Raw genomic sequence first — 16,928 nt, 5'->3', positions numbered from 1 at the left:
TTCCTCCTGCGGTTTCAGGCAACTGGTGCCCAGAAGCATAGCTGCCTTCATTGCTGGGGAGGCAGAGCAGGAAATTCTCCCCCCTGAATTTGCCTAATCCTCTTTTAAAGCCATCCAGGTTGGTGGCCATCGCTGCCTCCAGTGGCAGGGAGTGTGCTCTCTCTTTTTGTTCAGGAGAATCCCACATGCCCAGCAGCCCAGTGATGAGCAATCCTCTCGTGCTTCCTCTCTTTGTCTGACAAGAGAGGTCTGGGGCAGCCTGACCATCGGCCAGCTGACCTGCCTGCTTCCCATCAGGACCCTCCCACGCCACGGAGCGCCTGGCTCCCTCCCGGCAGCCCCCACCCCGGCACGGCTTTACGGCACCCTTTGGAGAGCCAGCTGCCTTCTGCATGAGAACAGCTGCTAAAATCAGCTGCCGGGGGAGAGAGCTGGCTGCACACTGCCTTGACCACCCAGGCATGGCCAGGAGGGCTCCTCTGGACGCACAACGGGAGCCCATAGAGCAGGATCAGGCCAGGCCAGGAGGCAAACATCCATGCCTGAGGATGGGGGTCTCTCCTCTCCTGTGCCATCCCATCATATGCCAGCTGAGCAGCCAGGTGAATCCTACTTCAGTGCAGGCAACAGAGGCTTGTTAGGAGAGTGCCGGATCCCACCCACAGCTCTCTTGGAATTGTAGATTGTAGCACTGGAAGGGACCCCAAGGGTCATCCAGTCCAACCCACTGCAGTGCAGGAGGTCAGATGACACCCATCGCTGAGAAATCATTCTGATTTGTGTCCAGGGAGGTTAAAGAAGTCGTGTCAAACTAAGGCTCATGCCATCCCTTTCCTAAGTTGTTTGCCATCAGTTCCCTTACCACAAAAGGTTTGATGGAGGGGGAAACAGAGGGCACCTGCTGTCCAAGAGCACCAGTGTCACTCCAGATGTGGACCCTGAATCTGCCAGTGTGTTACTTGCAATCCTTCCAATGTTCTCGCAACTGGATGGGGCTTTCTTGGGTGTGAAGCATCTCCTCCCCCAGGATGACATTGGCTGCTCTCCAGTCTTCAGATACGGAGGCTGATCCAAGGGACTAGTGACTTAGGTCTTTTTAGAAGGTCAGCAATTTCACATTTCACAGGAGTGGGATGCTCTGCCCAGGGAGCTCTCCTGGCCCTGTCATGGCATGCCTTTACAGGCAGATGGAAACATTCCTCCATTATGGCTATATGTGGCCTATTAGAAATGGGGAGGGTGTTTTTTTTTTTTTTTAAATAATTTTTTATTAAGGTTTTAAACAAACAAAAAAGAAAAACAACACACACAAAAAACAATACAAAACTTAACAATATAAACACAAAACAGTTAATAACGAACTCTCTTTTCCATTACCAATTTTAAGTTACTTATTTTCTGGACTTCCTCATACCTCCCTCTTTTGTATTCCAATCCACATATATTTATCCAGCAGTTTCTTTTCCACTTTTTTAATCCCAATCTTTAATTTAATAAAATGTTAAAATATATAACTTCAACTCTTTTAAACCTAATCCTTGATCTTAATATCCTGTAACTTTAAAGTTTTCCCTTTTAAAATCAAATTTCCATTTCTTTAAACTTCTTTAATCTTAATCTTTAATCTTAATCTATCCTTAACTTTAACCTATGCAGCTGGAAACCACTTATTTTCAGTCCAACATCACTCTAACATTCCTTAATTTTGCAGTGTTTCTGAAGATAGTCTTTGAATTTCTTCCAGTCTTCCTCCATCGACTCTTCTCCCTGGTCACGGATTCTGCCAGTCATTTCCGCCAATTCCATATAGTCCATAAGTTTCATCTGCCATTCCTCCAGCGTGGGAAGCTCTTGTGTCTTCCAGTACTTTGCGATGAGTATTCTTGCTGCTGTTGTTGCATACATAAAGAAAGTTCTATCCTTTTTTAACACCATTTGGCCCACTATGCCCAGGAGAAAGGCCTCTGGTTTCTTAGGGAAGGTATACTTAAATACCTTTTTTAATTCATTATATATCATTTCCCAGAAAGCCTTAATCTTTGGGCACGTCCACCAAAGGTGAAAAAATGTACCTTCAATTTCTTTACATTTCCAACATTTGTTATCGGGCAAGTGATAGATGTTCGCAAGCTTGACTGGGGTTATGTACCACCTGTATATCATTTTCATAATATTCTCTCTTAAGGCATTACATGCCGTAAATTTCATACCTGTGGTCCATAACTGTTCCCAGTCAGCAAACATAATGTTATGACCAACGTCCTGTGCCCATTTAATCATAGCCGATTTTACCGTTTCATCTTGAGTATTCCATTTCAGCAGCAAGTTATACATTCTTGACAAATTCTTAGTTTTGGGTTCTAACAATTCTGTTTCTAATTTGGATCTTTCCACCTGGAAGCCAATTTTCCTGTCCAATTTAAATACCTCCATTATTTGATAATAATGAAGCCAGTCTCGCACTTTGTTTTTTAGTTTTTCAAAACTCTGCAATTTCAGTCTATCTCCGTCTTGTTCCAAAATTTCCCAATATTTCGGCCATTTGACCTCCATATTGACCTTTCTCAAGGCTTTCGCTTCCATTGGTGACAGCCACCTTGGAGTTTTGTTTTCTAACAAATCCTTATATCTTATCCAAACATTAAACAGCGCTTTCCTGACAATGTGGTTTTTAAATGCTTTATGTGCTTTGACCTTATCATACCATAAATATGCATGCCATGAAATGGGGAGGGTGTTTTTAATGTACAGTGGTACCTTGGGTTAAGAACTTAATTCGTTCTGGAGGTCCGTTCTTAATCTGAAACTGTTCTTAACCTGAAGCACCACTTTAGCTAATGGGGCCTCCTGATGCCGCTGCGCCGCTGGAGCACAATTTCTGTTCTCATCCTGAAGCAAAGTTCTTAACCCGCGGTACTACTTCTGGGTTAGCGGAGTCTGTAACCTGAAGTGTATGTAACCTGAAGCATATGTAACCCGAGGTACCACTGTATTCCCCTTTGTTTTAATGTACCTATGCAGGGATTGTCTCTTCTGTCTCCTTGATTTATTGATTGGCTGGTGTTAAGGTGCTTTGGGTTGCCTTGGGCAAGATAAAGCAAGTAACACATTCATTGAATGGTTGTTGTTAATTTGCCAGTTTTTACTTTCTCATAAAAGGCCTAGAGCTTTGTGTTTTGTCACCACAATCTGCCTCAGTTTCCCAGGCCAGTTCCTCACTTCTGAGCTCCTGTATCTTTTAGCTGCTCTTATTTTTGTCTGTAAGCCGCCTTGAGTCCCTGTCAGGGGAAAAGGTGGGGCATGAATAAATGTATAAATAATAATAGCAGTTAACTGACCAGTTGGCCAAAGATTTCTCCCTGGAGGTTTTGCCCTGTGGAACGCCCTCCCATCAGATGTCAAAGAAATAAATAACTACAGGTACCTGACTTTTAGAATACATCTGAAGGCAACTCTGTTTAGGGAAGTTTTTAATGTTTAATGGACTACTGTGTTTTAATATTTTGTTGGAAGCCGCCCAGAGTGACTGGGGAAGCCCAGCCAGATGGGCGGGGTATAAATAACTTATTATTATTATTATTATTATTATTATTATTATTATTATTATTACATTCATACCTTGGGATAAATACGCTTCAGAAGTATTTTCAGGTTTCGCTCCGCAGTGACCCGGAAGTAACGGAGTGCGTTACTTCTGGGTTTCGCCGCTCGCGCATGCGCAGACGGTCAAAATGGCGTTCTGTTCAGGATGCGAACAGGGCTCCGGAACCGATCCCATTCACATCCCGAGGTGCCACTGTCTTATTAAAAGCAAACGGGTGCCATTTCAGGTGCCTGAAGATCTTTCACTCTACCTCTGTGGTGTTTCCTGCACTCAGAAGCCTCCCTGAATGCCGTGGCGCTTACTCCCAGGAAGCCAGGAGGCAGATTCCAAGAACGTGGGCCTTATTCTTCTGCTCTGCACTGCAGCTCTTCCTCATCAAGCTCGCCTCTGGGCAGACGCCGTAACTTTTTGTTCTTCAGGGTCTTTAGATTTACAAAACCTTTGAAGGGTCCGTTGGAAAAGTCTCTTGGAAGAAAGAAGGACAAGCTGCGAGATGCAAGTTATCAGCAAGAAACAAAAAGCCCAGCTGCCAGGTGTGTGATTCTGGTTCCTGCTGGGTCCGGTTGGTGAGGGTGCCCAGCGAGGGTCATGGGTGCTAATTCTGGAGCAGCGTCTCTAAGGACACAGTAGCCCTGCGATACTCCTCTTGGCTGAAAGGGGGAGCAGAGGAGCAGCCCTGGGGGCCAAATCCTGCCCTGAGAGGTCAATAGGTAAAAATTAGCAGGACGCTGGAATTTCCCACTTGCCTGATGCAATGCACGCTCGGAAGTGGACTCATCCCTCTTGGAAAGAACTGAGGATGTTTGTAACTCTGCTGGCGCTGGAGGCCGACATGTCTGCATGGAGAAAAGGAGTGGGGAACCCCAGGCTTCCTAGACTGCCCTTCAACCTGCGCTGACTTTCCTTCAGGATAAGCCAGTAGTTCCCAAACTTCTTTTGGCCCCTGCCCCCTTGGCTCCTCCATAAACTCTTCCCTGGCACCCGCAGCCCTAACCTATAAAAAGCTTTATTCAGAACAGCACTTTGCATGACTCTAAGGTTAAAAACAGAAACAATTAAGTGCACATTTATTCAAAGAATCGCAGAAAGGGACCCAAGGGTCATCCAGTCCAACCCCCGGCAATGCAGGAATAAAACTATTTAATTGATTCAACAAAACTGTTAAGCTTGATTCAGTGATACCCGCTGTTCAAGGTCTGCTAGACACCTACACCTCCAGCGCCCCCCTGCCCCCCCTTGCCTTTAAGCCCCCATATCCCTCAGGGGGTGCTACCACCCACTTGGGGAAGCACTGGGCTAATCTGATGCTCAGAAGGTTGCTGAGCACACTTCCTCCTTCTGGGTGATGCCAGGACCAAGTTATCCCAGCAGGGAAACATCCTCAGATTTTCAGCTCAGAGGGTTCAGGTTTCATTTAAGTGAACCTTCTTATAAATTGTTCTGGCTGAAGACCCAGCAATGAATACAAAGGAGGAATCGCATCATGGGGGAAGAATCAGCAGTGAACCACAGGATCCCACATGGCCTCTCACGCTGGGCCAAAACCGGCCAGTTCCAGGCATGTTTTCCCTTTCCACGAAGGTTAGCTATGAAGCAGCTCTGGGAATAAACCCCGAAACAAAAGCCTGAAAGTCTCACCCGGTCAATGGGACCCCTCAGCCCAAGATGGGGCAGCAGCCACTCACTTTGTGGGGTTTAGAAGGGGTTGGATGAACCTAGACAAGCGAGAGGAAGAAAAGCAACCTGGTCATGGCTTCCAGCTCTCTGGGGTCACCCCCCTCTTGATGACCCTTTTGGTGCCTTCCAACCCTACAATTCTGACTCCAGAGGCTGGGGGGAAAGGCCCCCGTGGCTCGCCTCCTGCTTGGGGGGCTTCCCAAGGACACCAGGTCGGCCATTTGTGGGAAAGGGGATGTGAGAGTTGACAAAAAGCGCTTTCTCAGCAAGGCTCTTTCTGCATTTCCCCTTCAGCCCAAGCATTGTCAAGAAGCTTGTCTTTGGCACAAGGTGGAAAGGAACCGACAAGTCATTAAACCCAAATTCTGCTGGGTGGGGCGAGGTAGAATATATTAAGCCAGCCCAAAGTCCACAAATCTCCCCCACCCCCCGGTCAGCAACCCGCCAGGCCAAATCTGAAGCTGGCTCCACTCAGCCACAAAGGTCTTCTGAAAACTGCAGCAGCATCGGCCAAGCATCCAGAAAACTGCCCGACTCTTGTGCCAAAGGCTCAGCCCTCCAGAATGGGAGGAGTGCACACATACATTGCAGCCTTCGTGATCCAGGGATGAGTGTAAGAGCCGGCTGGATCAGGCCCAGGGCCCATCTAGTGCAACATCCTCTTCTCACAGCGGCCTGTGGGAAACCGGCAAGTCGGATCTGAGTGCGAGAGCCTCTTGTCTCCCGCAGCTTCCAGCAACTGGGATCCAGAAGCCTTGCCGCCTCCAGCCCATCTAGCTGTGGAGCAGTAGAAGTGCTAGCACATTTGCAGAGCAGCGTCTGGTAGGAGATCCTGCCTTGTAGGGGGTTGGACTAGATGACCCTGGGTGGCCCTTCCAACCCTGCTCATCTATGATGGCACAGCAGGGCCACTGTGGCCAGCAGCCACCAATAGCCCTCCCCCTCCATGAGTTTGTGGGTGCCCACCACTCTCTCCTGCACAAGCCCCCAAAACAGCTCGCTGAGGCTTTTTAGCAAACCTCAAACGTTGTGTTCTTTGGGTGTAATTTTCACAAGCACAAGATTCCTTCCCAGGTTGAGCAACAGCCAAACCAGTCTCCCCCACCCCCGCCACCACCACCCAGCTCAAGGCAGGCAAAGTTGGGTTTTTTATTTGGCCGCAATCACATCACTTGGCCCTTTTTGCAGTGACTTCATCGGCCGCGCTCATTTTGCCTTCGCCCCCCTCCTCTGCAAGATCTCTGCAAGCTCCGTGTTGACCACTTCACATGACTTCATCTCTTTTCCCCGGAATGGAGCCATGCGACACTGTGGTCTTCAGCTTGCCGGAAAGGCCAGCCAGCAGGTTTCCTCTCGAGGAGAACGGCTTGAGAGAGTCCCGGGTTACGGGAGGACCTGAGAGTGGAGCAAACTCCTTTTCCGTGGTGGGCAGGAAATGAAGGGGCAGGGGATGGAAAGGGCAAGCGAATCACAACTTTATTTCAAATAGCTTAAATCACACGCACACAAAAGATTTTACAGGGCTATGACTATGTACAATGACACAAAATGCCTTTATTACAACCGGTACCATTATAAAAGCAGCACAAACAGACATTTCCTGGAGGAAGATGGCCGGCGCCCCTGGAACGAAGGGACCGGTTTCTGGAACCTTCTGAGACCGCCAGGTCTCGTCCATCAACTGAACCTGAGGAGCTGGCGGTGGGGCTGCGTCATCGACCCCAGAGTTTAGAAGTTCATTGGAAATTGGGTTTTTAAAAGCCTGACATTATGTGGCATAAAGCTAGCATGTCAGACGGAACCATTAAATAAAACCTGTATTCTAATATACAAACGTTTCATTTCGGAACGGGGATTTTTGAGGGATAAAGTCATGGAGCTCTTCTCAAGTCTCGAGGCCTGAGACAACGGAGGAAATCATTTCAGAAGGAACTTGCAGCATTTAAGAAAAAGGATTCTTCATCTCTTTCACTCGGACCCTGTGCAGACACAGTCCTGATAACTACAGTAGATTAACTCATCCAGTTAGGAGGGCAATCCTCATAAATGCTCTCTACTAAAAATAAATAAATTTTAAAATGAGTGCAATTTTGTTCAAATGTATCCAATGTGAAGATTGCAATAAGAAATTGATTCTCCACTTTCAAATCAAGTGGCTTTTTTTGCATTGTATTCTACAGTAGAATTTTAGCACTAATAACCGGAAGGGCACACGCACAAATAGACACACACACACACACACACACACACACACACACACACAGAGTTTTCAGGCTCCACCGTGAATGCTGGAGCCCCAGGGAGCTGTCCCCAGTCACATGTGCAAGCCTGGACTGGGGAGAGATGTGCCCCATCACTACCCCCAAAGACATACAGACACATGGAAGGGGGCACCCAGAGATCCTATGACCGTATCATTAGCTACCTGGTAAGGGAAGAAGATAAAAGCTTTAAAAATAACCCTGAGGGATACCGATATATATCTATATATATCATTTTAAAATCTGGTTATTCTTCTCTTGAGCTAGTCCTTTAGATATGTGCATAAATAATAATAATTAAAATTAAATTAAAAATATTTAATTGGCCATATTTACAATCCTGACACAAAGAAGGACAAATTTAGACTTTAGGTCCACAAAACGCAAATAATTTAATAAGGAACTCAGATTCCAAGTTCTCGACGTGACCCTGGATTTTACTGCAGAAAGGCAAAACAACTTTCCGGAGTGTTGGAGGGCCCCCCATTAAACCATCTTGTTCACCTGAATTCACAAGCTTTTGAGGAAGATTCAGCAAGAAAAGGAGTCCTCAATTTATTAATTTTTTTAAAAAATACCAACTCAGAATTTTGGCGTGCAAGCTAGATTCCAGAGGCCAGAAGACGAACCTCTTTTTCAAGCTCACCCCAAGAGGAACAGCGGCTAAACCCCAGCCCAGATTTCAGGGAGGCCAAAAGCAAATGCGCCCCAAACTCCAGGCCAGATCACTTCTCGCCACCACATTGACAAATGGCTTCCCCCAGCCCCAAAGATCCTTAGTGAGACCTGGCTGCCCAGGACAGTCCCCGATTTTTGCTTCCCAGCGGTTTTCCACTGGGAAGCACGGGGGCAGCAAGCGAGGCTCCTTGAAACAGGCACACATTCCCTTCCCCTGGCCAGGACCTCTCCTGCTTTGCTCCTGAAACGCAACACGCTCTCTCTGCCTCTCTCTCACACACAAACGGAGCTACTGTACAGTCAGATGAAGTGCGGCAAGTCACAGTCCCAAGGTCAAAAGATGCATAGCTTCATGGATCTCTTCCTTCTTTTTAAGCAAAATAACCGTGCATTTTGAACAGGGGAGAGAGAGAAAGTCGCTGCTGCTGCTGCTGCTGCTGGCTCCGTCAGCCTGCTCCAGGGAGAGGAGGCGGCTCGCACTTGCACCCCGAGGTGTCACAGTGCCGGATCCCAACCACCCTCCACGACGCAGCACCGCGGTGGGAAGGACGCCCGCAGCCGGGGAGGGAAGCAGACGGCAGAGGCCAAAGGCGTTTGCCCCCTTGGGGGCCAGGCCCCTGCAAGACATGGCAGCAGCAGGAGGACAAGGAGCCTCCCAGACTCTGCTTCCAACAACACCTTTTTGTTGAGGTATAAAACGGCAGGAAATGGACCCGGCTGTTTTGCTGCCGCTCAAGAGACGCTGTCCACAGAGGGTCATTTCCTCCTTGAAGGCTTTGCAGGTGCCCCTCCCAGTGCATGGGCTGCCTCCTCTGCAAGGCTCCTCTCTGCCATGGGCATCAGAAGCCCCAGGGCATATCAGGACCCCTGGGCTTGAACTTCAAAAGCAAAGACCCCCCCCACACACACAGATGGGGTGGGTGCCCCACGGCTGGAGGGAGGCCCAGCCACAGAAGCCAAGGGGCCTCTGAGGACGGAGGCAGAGCCTGGGGAAGGGAGGGGCGGTCAGCCCTTGGCAGCCAGGAGCCAGGAGTAGCCGGATGATCCTTGGCCCCTGGAGCAACTCGGTGTGCGCGCACAGGCGTGTGTAAACAGGCCAGAGACCTAGCGCGGCCTCAGCAGATTTAAAGCACTTGGTGCTGGTGGTGGAGGCTGGGAGAAATTCTTTTCCCTATTTCTCAGTAAAGAATATGGCTGAGCCAGCGTGGCTGATTCTTTGCCTGCTTCCTGCACGGAGCCTGTAGCGAAGCCGAGTCGGGCGCAGGGACTGCCAGCCTTGGCACAGAGCGGGGGGTGCCAGGAGGGAACTTGGAAACTAACCGTGACGTCCGGCACCCTCTGCTCCGCGCAAGGTGGCCGGGGTCAGGCTCTGCAGCGGACCAGTGGCCTCCAGCACCGAGTTTGGCAAACACACACAACGCCCACACTTTCTGGTAAGGGCAACTCACCCCCTTCTTGTTGGGCTCCAAAAGTCCCCCAGGCCAGCCTCCGAGGTGGAAGGAACCAGCGCTATGCCAGGGCTGCCCTGAGCCCAGATCTCCCCCCAGGGGCGAGAGGAGCAGAGCCGGAGCCCAGAACTGGCCAGCGGAATGAGGCTCAGAGAAGCCGGCTGGAAAAACACCCAACGTTTTGCATTGCTTGTGAAAAGTTCTCTCTCGACGGGACGCTGAACTCCAGGGATGGAGGGGGGCGAGGGGGGCGGCCTGAGGGCCCCGAACACGTGCTCCGCAGGCGGAAGTGTCTCCAGAGAGGGCAAGAGGACGCGCCCGGCCAGGCCGCTGCTACGTGACGGTGATGACCTGGCAGGCGCCATTCTGGTGGGCCGGGGGGGCCTTGGCCTCCGTCGTGGTGCAGGGCCTCGGCGGCCACTCAGGGTCCACCAGCAGCTCCTGGGCCAAGTGAACGTATTTGGCTTTCGGGGGCTTCTTCCTCTTCCGGAAGCCCAGCACCGAGGGGAGGGCGCAGCCGCGGCAGCACCCCAAGGCCTCCTGGAGGGAGAGAGAGAGGGTGAGACCCCACAGCCAAGGGCAGAGGCAGGTGCACCCCCACCTGCCCAGGGCAGGCAGGGCCCCATGGCAGCAGTGCAGTGCCAGATGCCCCAGAAACATGCGCCTGAGGGAGCCACACGACAGGGCTGGAGGTGGCAGGCCATGGCATCAAGCATCACTCTCTGTGCCCGCCTGGTGCCACCAAACACACTTTGCCCAGCCGCCATGTCCTCTCCCTGTCTCTATAGATCTATAGCTCCCAGGCTGCTGAATTTCAGCAGTTGGGAGCAGGCCTGTGGCTGACATGGAGGGCGGGGGTCACATAACCTGCGCTGCGGCCCAGTCAGAATCCAGAACAGCAGCAGCTGTGGTCTAGCCTGACCCGGGCAGAGCTTCTCCTGAGCCCAGGAGATCTTCCCCTTCAGGGATCTCCTTGGGGACCATCCCACCCCTCCTTCTTCTCCTTGGGGCGGGAGATGGGCAGCCCCTGCCCTGAACTTCCCCACTTCATCATTAAAACCTGGGTTCGAAACGTTCCCTCCGTCAGGGTCTGCTCTCCTCAGCCTAACCTTGTTGTTGTGATGAACACATATGCCATCCTGACCTTTTTGGGGAAGGGGCAGGCGGCGGCAGAGACCCTGAGGAGAGCCCCAACCCCCCAAAACTTGACCCTGATGCAAATTAACAGCCCCCCTTCCCCTGCACCCCCTGGCCTTCAGTGAGCCTCACAAGGAGGCTGTTTAAAGCCCCCCCCCCCTTTAAGGACACTGGCAAGACATTGACGGGCTTAGGGAAAGGGAGACCCCCAGACCTGCCCAACCTGATACCCTCTGAAGAGGAAGTGGATGGACACAGAGTCAGACCCTGGGCTCCGCCTTCCCTATGCCAGCCTTTCTGGGCCTTGGATCCCCAGGTGTTTCCGAATTACAGCCCCCATTCTCCCTGACCACGCTGGCCGGGAATGATGGGAGTTGTAGTCCGACCACCTCTGGGGTCCCGAGGGCGAGGAAGGCTGGTCTCCCGACTGGCAGTCCTGGCTCTGCAGGGCTCCAGAGAGGGGCTGGAGCAGGCACTGGGCTACAACTCCCCCCAGCCAGCGCAGCGTGTCTGGGACTGGTGGGAGCTGTGGGCCAAGGCACCCGGCGGGCCTCGGGGCTGGCAAACTCCGTGGGCCCTCCCACCCCCCAGCATACAAACCCACCCTGTCCCCAGCCGTGAGGGTGTCATGCGTGGACAAGGGAGAGTAAAGCACAGTGTTCCAACCTGTGATGGGTGGGAGGAAGAGGAGAAGGAAGAAGAGGAGGAGGAGGAGGAGCCTAGGCGGTTTTCCCCTTGCTTGTCTCGGTGGAAGACAACTTTCCAAAGGATGGTGTCAAGGAGGAAATTCTGTGGTGTGTTCCGGGGAAGGGGAAGAATCAAGAAGAGCAGCCATCATTGCAGGTTAGCAAGAAGAAGGTCACAACAACAGCACAGTCGGGGCAGAAGAAGGCACCACATGAAGGCCTCTCTCTCTCTCTCTCTCTCTCAGGGCAGGACTAGCAAACGCTCGGCTCTTGGGAAAGGGGTGGTGGTGCCTGGGTGGGGTCTCTGGTCCAGGCCTCGTGGACACCAGAAGGGCCTGCTGGATCGGGCCCACGGCCCACCTGCCCCAGTATCCTCTTCTCACAGTGGCCAACTAAATGGGAAACCTGCAAGTGGGATTTGAGCCCCAGAGCTACACTCTCCCCCTCGCTATGGGGCAAACCCCAAACTATCCTTTCAGTTCTGTTGGTCAGATCTGGACTGAGAACCGTGTCCTTGTTTGCACTTCTCCTGACTGATTGGCCTGATGTTTTCCGACAACTGTGCTGACAGAGATCAGGCAAAGATCCGTTCAACGCTTCCACCTGCCAGGGGCTTTCAACTCATGGGGAGGGGCTGGCTGGCTGTTCCCAATCCCAGAGCGTGGGCAGAACTGGGGCTCTGGCGAAGCCGGGGGTGGGCACAGGGAAGAGCAGCATGTTCTGGGAGGGCAGAAGAAATGTGGCGTGTGGGGCAGGGCCCTGGGGCAATTTCCTGTCACGGTGGCTGCACAGATATGCTAGATGTTTTGGGATCCGGAAGCCAGAGAGAGAGGTGGTGGCTGAAGGATTTCAAGTGCCCTGCTCCCCCCCCCCCAACACCCTTCTTGAGCAAATAGTGGAGGGCAGAATAATGGAGCAAACACACATACGTTACATACTTAAGACACCTCACAGGGTCCACCACCAACATCCGCCATCCCAGAACACTGGCACTGACAAAGGAGGGTCTGAAAGAAACGCCCCCCCCCCCTTCGTGGGGCTTTGTGCAAATCAGAACCCTGCCTGCTGGACTGAGATTTTAAGAAGAAAACACGCAGCCACTGCCTCCAGCCTGGCCAGAGAAAGCGCTCCAAACGCTGCCAGGACTCACCTCCACCAGAAGGGAGACAAAGGCGTTGACGACAACGATGAGGAGAATCCGGACTCGCCACGGATACGGCACGCAGACCAGCTGCAAAGCAGAAGAGACACGCGTGTGCAAGCGTGAAAAGGCCGAGCAGAGACGATGCACACAATGGAAGGCCCAAGAATCCAGCTTCTGAGCTTCCCTAGGTCCCTAACTTGGGCCCGGCCAAATTTTTACCATCTACTCTTAAAAAATTGTATGACTTCATGGAAAGGCTCCTGGTGGGATCCTGAGCGTGTTCTGAATGTGCAAATGGAGAGAATTGGGGATGATTCTGAGGCCACATGACGACAGCAGGATCCTTCAGGTATTATTTCAAACTAGGACTTAAGTCTTAATAGATGTTTGGCAGGAGAAAACATCCCCAAGAGTAAGATTACACCGTTTTCTCGCATCAGCTTAGAAAGCACTCCCAGGCGGATGATTTTCTAAATTTCTAATGATGTGTGGACTCAAGTGGGAGAGACTAATATACATTCAAACGCTGCCTCAGACCACCCCATAATTGCTTCGGATCTTTATAAAGATCTCTCACAGAAGTGAGCCTTTACATGTCAGTTTGTGACACAGTCACTGGCGCATGGAGGAACTGGAAAGCCGGCAGGGACAGATGTCTTGGGGGGGGGGGATTCTGTAAGGCCTCTAAGGAGCAGCTGGTCCCTTACTCACACAAAGGGGTTGATCTGATTTTGCAGGGAGAAGATATTCCTGATGCATGCAAAGTCTCAGATGGTGTTACTGTAAAAACCGCCAAAGATCCAATAGCAATGGGGTTTCACTGCCTCACCCTGGGGAGCGACTGGGAGCTCTTTGCGCTGCCCTGGGGGGGGAGGGGAGGCCCTGGGACTGGCACCGGGAATGAAAGGGCGGCCTCTTCTGGGCTTACCTCAAGGAACCAGTCGATGGGCTGCAGGGGATGCAGCAGGACAAAAAGGACGAAGGCATACAGAACGATCACAGAGATAACGAAGAGATCTGCAGGGGAGGGAGAAGGGGGAGAAGGGAGACACCTCTGAGCAGGCAAAACCCTGCAGTCTTGCTTGGCAAAACTATCTCCTTGTCCGTAATTTGGAGGCTGTGAGGCTGCATCTCCCAGAGCCCATTCCCAATCCTGACCCCCTCCGAGCCAAGGAGCCCCCCCCCCACCACTGCCAGCCCTGGAGCCCCCCTCTCCCTCGCTGCCCAACCAGAATCTTCCCAGAACACCCACCACTGTGTAGAAGAGCCCCCCCCCCATGAGAGGTCTGGAGGGTGGCAACACGAGAAGGGGCCTTTTCTGCAGTGGCTCCCCACTTGTGGGCTGCTCCTCCCTATTTCTCTTTAGACGCCAGGAGAAAAAAATACTCTATAACCAGGCCTTTAGTCTGTATCTGTGGCCTCTTAGATGTGGGTGGGGTGTTCTTAATGTATTATATTTCCTGCCCCCCTTGCTTCTAATGTATCTATGTGGAGTCTTGGCTGGCTGGAGGTTGCTGTTTTTTGCCTTTGACAAGATAAAGTGGCTATCCATTTTAATATGAGAAGGGTCTTTTGACAGGCCCTTTAATAGCTCCTTTCTGCCCCTCTAATCCCAGGCATTTTCTGCCCTTCTCCTACAGCAATTCCGCCAGCAGAGAGGCAAGAGCCCAACTGCTTCTCTCTCTCCAGGGCAGGGGGCATCAAAGAATGGCAGTGCCTCCTCTGCAAGGAAGCTGAACCCCACGGAGGGCGAGGGCGCCTGCAGGAAATGCCCCCCTACAGAGCCCCCCTCCCATCCTGCTTGCCCATCAGCGCTGCTCTGGCTCGGGGCCCCTTCTCCGCCCCAGGCCAAACTCTGGCACACGTACAGTTTTTGTAGCAAGGCTGCCTGAAGGGCCTCCCTTTGGAAAAGGCCACAGCGACAATGAGGTACTGGAAGCTGGAGATGAAGAAGACCGTCGTGTTCTCGTAGTTCCTGATGTTGTGCTCGTCGTGGAGGGTCTTGTTCTTGTGCTGAGAGGCGTTGGCAAAGGGACCCCTAGAAACATTGCAGGCACTGCAAAACCCAAGTGGGGGGGGGAGGAATTAGTTATATATATATATATATATATATATATATATATATATATATATAAAATTTTATAATAACAAAAAACCAAAAAAAAAACCATCACAATCAAAAATTTAAATCATACATCTTAATTGACTTCCCTCCACTCCCCCTCCTGGTTCCATTATTTTATGCTTATTCATGAACATCCATAAAATCTTACATTCTTAACAGTCCAATTTTAAAACCTTATTCATCTTGTTACAAGTGACTTTTAAAAGTTCAACCAGTGTAAAAGCCTATACACCAAGCCTGCAAGGTATGCATTAAGAATTTCCTCTTTTAAAAATCAATGTCCTTTTTCTTTCTTGGGTTTCAAATTATCTAGTATGTCCTGCATAGTTCACTAATTTGCTTTACCAATCTTCTTTATCTTCTTTGGCAGTGGCCTCTTCCTTCTATAGGGATGGGCTGGTCTGGGGGGGGGCCTGGAATTAGAGCATCTCTAACACGCTCTGTCTGTCTATCTATCTCTCGGTGCTTCTCCAGCAAGAGGAGACAAGGCCAGCAGGGCCCAGAAAGCTGCCAGCTCAAACTCACTCCTAAATGTCCTTAAAGAAAGGAAGTCTATCGTTTCAAGGGCTGCAATTAGCTATATTAGATCAATCAATTAAAAAAAACACAACTTTGAGCAAGTAAAAAGATGCCCCCACTAGTTAAGACAAAATAAAATAAAGTATTATTATTACTATGATTGCTACTTTTACTGTTTCCTGGACCCAGTGTGTTGCTATTAGTACATAAGCCCTTAACAACTTGGGACCAGTCTACCTGCGAGATCGCCTGACCCCACCTGCACCCCCTCCATCGCTTCGCTCGGTGGGAGGTGCCCCACTCTTCATCTGTAAGAACTCAGGTTATTTAGTGTGGCAGCAGCTGCCCTCTGGAACTCCCTGCCTATGGAGATCAGACAGGCACCTCTGTTGGACTCTGAACCATCTTGTTTAGACAAGCCTGTCCAGATGCCTGGAAAGTTGTGGTCATTTTAATCTGTTTGAGTATTTTAATCAGAGGCCCACTCCTCCGTTATCTTCTGAGACAGACTACCATGAAGTCGGAATAAATAAATAAATGTTTTCTCTTTCTGTAAACCACCTTGAGGCTTTTTCTTATATACACAATCAAGTGGTACATAAATTTTATGAAATAAGAAATAAACAAAATTAAGAGGCAGACGCTTTTGAGATGGTTCCTCCTGGAGCACCACCCCCCACATCCTCCATCACCAAAAGGGATGTGGTCCGCAAAGGGCAGGTGGGGTCCCACAGATTCCAAAGTGAAACTCTCCTGCCCCTGCCGTGGCCCCCTGGGGCAACTTACTCTGAGTGAGGGGTCCAGGTCTCATACCAGGGCTGCTGCCTGGCCCACAGGAAGCCCAGGGTCTGGAAGCCAAGGCAGATGAGGATCTGGGAGAGGACGGAGCAGAGGAGGGGAGCCGAGATGAGGCCGGAGGGCGGCCTCTGCGCCACAAGCTCCTTCCAGGCAGGATTCAGGCTCACTGCGGAGAGAGAAGGAGCTGAGACCCAAAGGGAGAACCAACACACAGCCACCAAGCAAAGCGTTGCACCAAGTAAACCAGGCAAACTCAGTAGAGAGCTGCTCGTTCTGCTCAAGGCTACCTGCAAGGGGGGGGGTGGAAAGAGCTATGGTGATGCGTAGAAACTTGAATTGTGAAGCCCCCTTTTCCCCCTGAAACTACACACCAGAATTGGGCAAGGAGTCGGGATTCTGGGTTTGGGATCTACAGCTGCAAAATCACTTGTTGCCTCCCCCTTTCTAAGGGTATCACTTGTTTCCTGTGCATCAGCTTCACAATGAATTCTGCAGGACTCCCAACTCTGCAAGCTGCTCGGGCTGGTGAAGGAGAAAGGCCTGCCGGCCAAAGCTGCCCCAGAAAGGGAGGGCGGCCTTGGAGGAGGCGGGGAGAAGGATACTCACTGGTGAAGACCACCACCAGAATTATTGCGAGATCAATGAAGAGGAACTGGAAATCTCCCAGGTTGCTCTGGATCTGCAAAGGAACCGCAAGGGGGATTTCAGAGGGGATGGAAGTAGGTTTCTTTTATGCCCTGAAGGCCAGCTAAAGAGCTTCTCGGAAGCTCGGGGACTCACGTCCCACCTCCCCTAGGAACCTGCTCAGAGGCCTTCTGCAAGGTGATTTCCCCCCCACCTATTTCACCACC

At 51.1% G+C, this 16,928-nt stretch overlaps 1 protein-coding gene across 4 annotated transcripts in view; it reads right to left on the bottom strand.

Annotated features, from left to right (window-relative positions):
* Positions 1-6,732: 6,732 nt before the first annotated feature.
* The window catches only part of ATP13A3 (ATPase 13A3), a 50,268-nt gene continuing 40,072 nt past the window's right edge, over positions 6,733-16,928 (bottom strand). For all 4 annotated transcript variants that reach the window (XM_081007382.1, XM_081007381.1, XM_081007380.1 and 1 more), the window contains exons 27-33: positions 16,684-16,756; positions 16,066-16,243; positions 14,504-14,691; positions 13,564-13,652; positions 12,642-12,722; positions 11,472-11,594; positions 6,733-10,208 (exon numbers count right to left, since the gene is read on the bottom strand). In XM_081007382.1, coding sequence (XP_080863508.1) covers positions 10,002-10,208; positions 11,472-11,594; positions 12,642-12,722; positions 13,564-13,652; positions 14,504-14,691; positions 16,066-16,243; positions 16,684-16,756 — 939 coding nt within the window. In that variant the 3' untranslated portion in view covers positions 6,733-10,001. The remainder of the gene's footprint in view (positions 10,209-11,471; positions 11,595-12,641; positions 12,723-13,563; positions 13,653-14,503; positions 14,692-16,065; positions 16,244-16,683; positions 16,757-16,928) is intronic.

This window comes from Podarcis pityusensis (genome assembly GCF_964106645.2).
Source record: "Podarcis pityusensis genome assembly, chromosome: 5".
Taxonomy (NCBI): domain Eukaryota; kingdom Metazoa; phylum Chordata; class Lepidosauria; order Squamata; family Lacertidae; genus Podarcis; species Podarcis pityusensis.
Note: the sequence above shows the minus strand (reverse complement) of the source record. Positions and strands in the feature narration are given on the sequence as shown.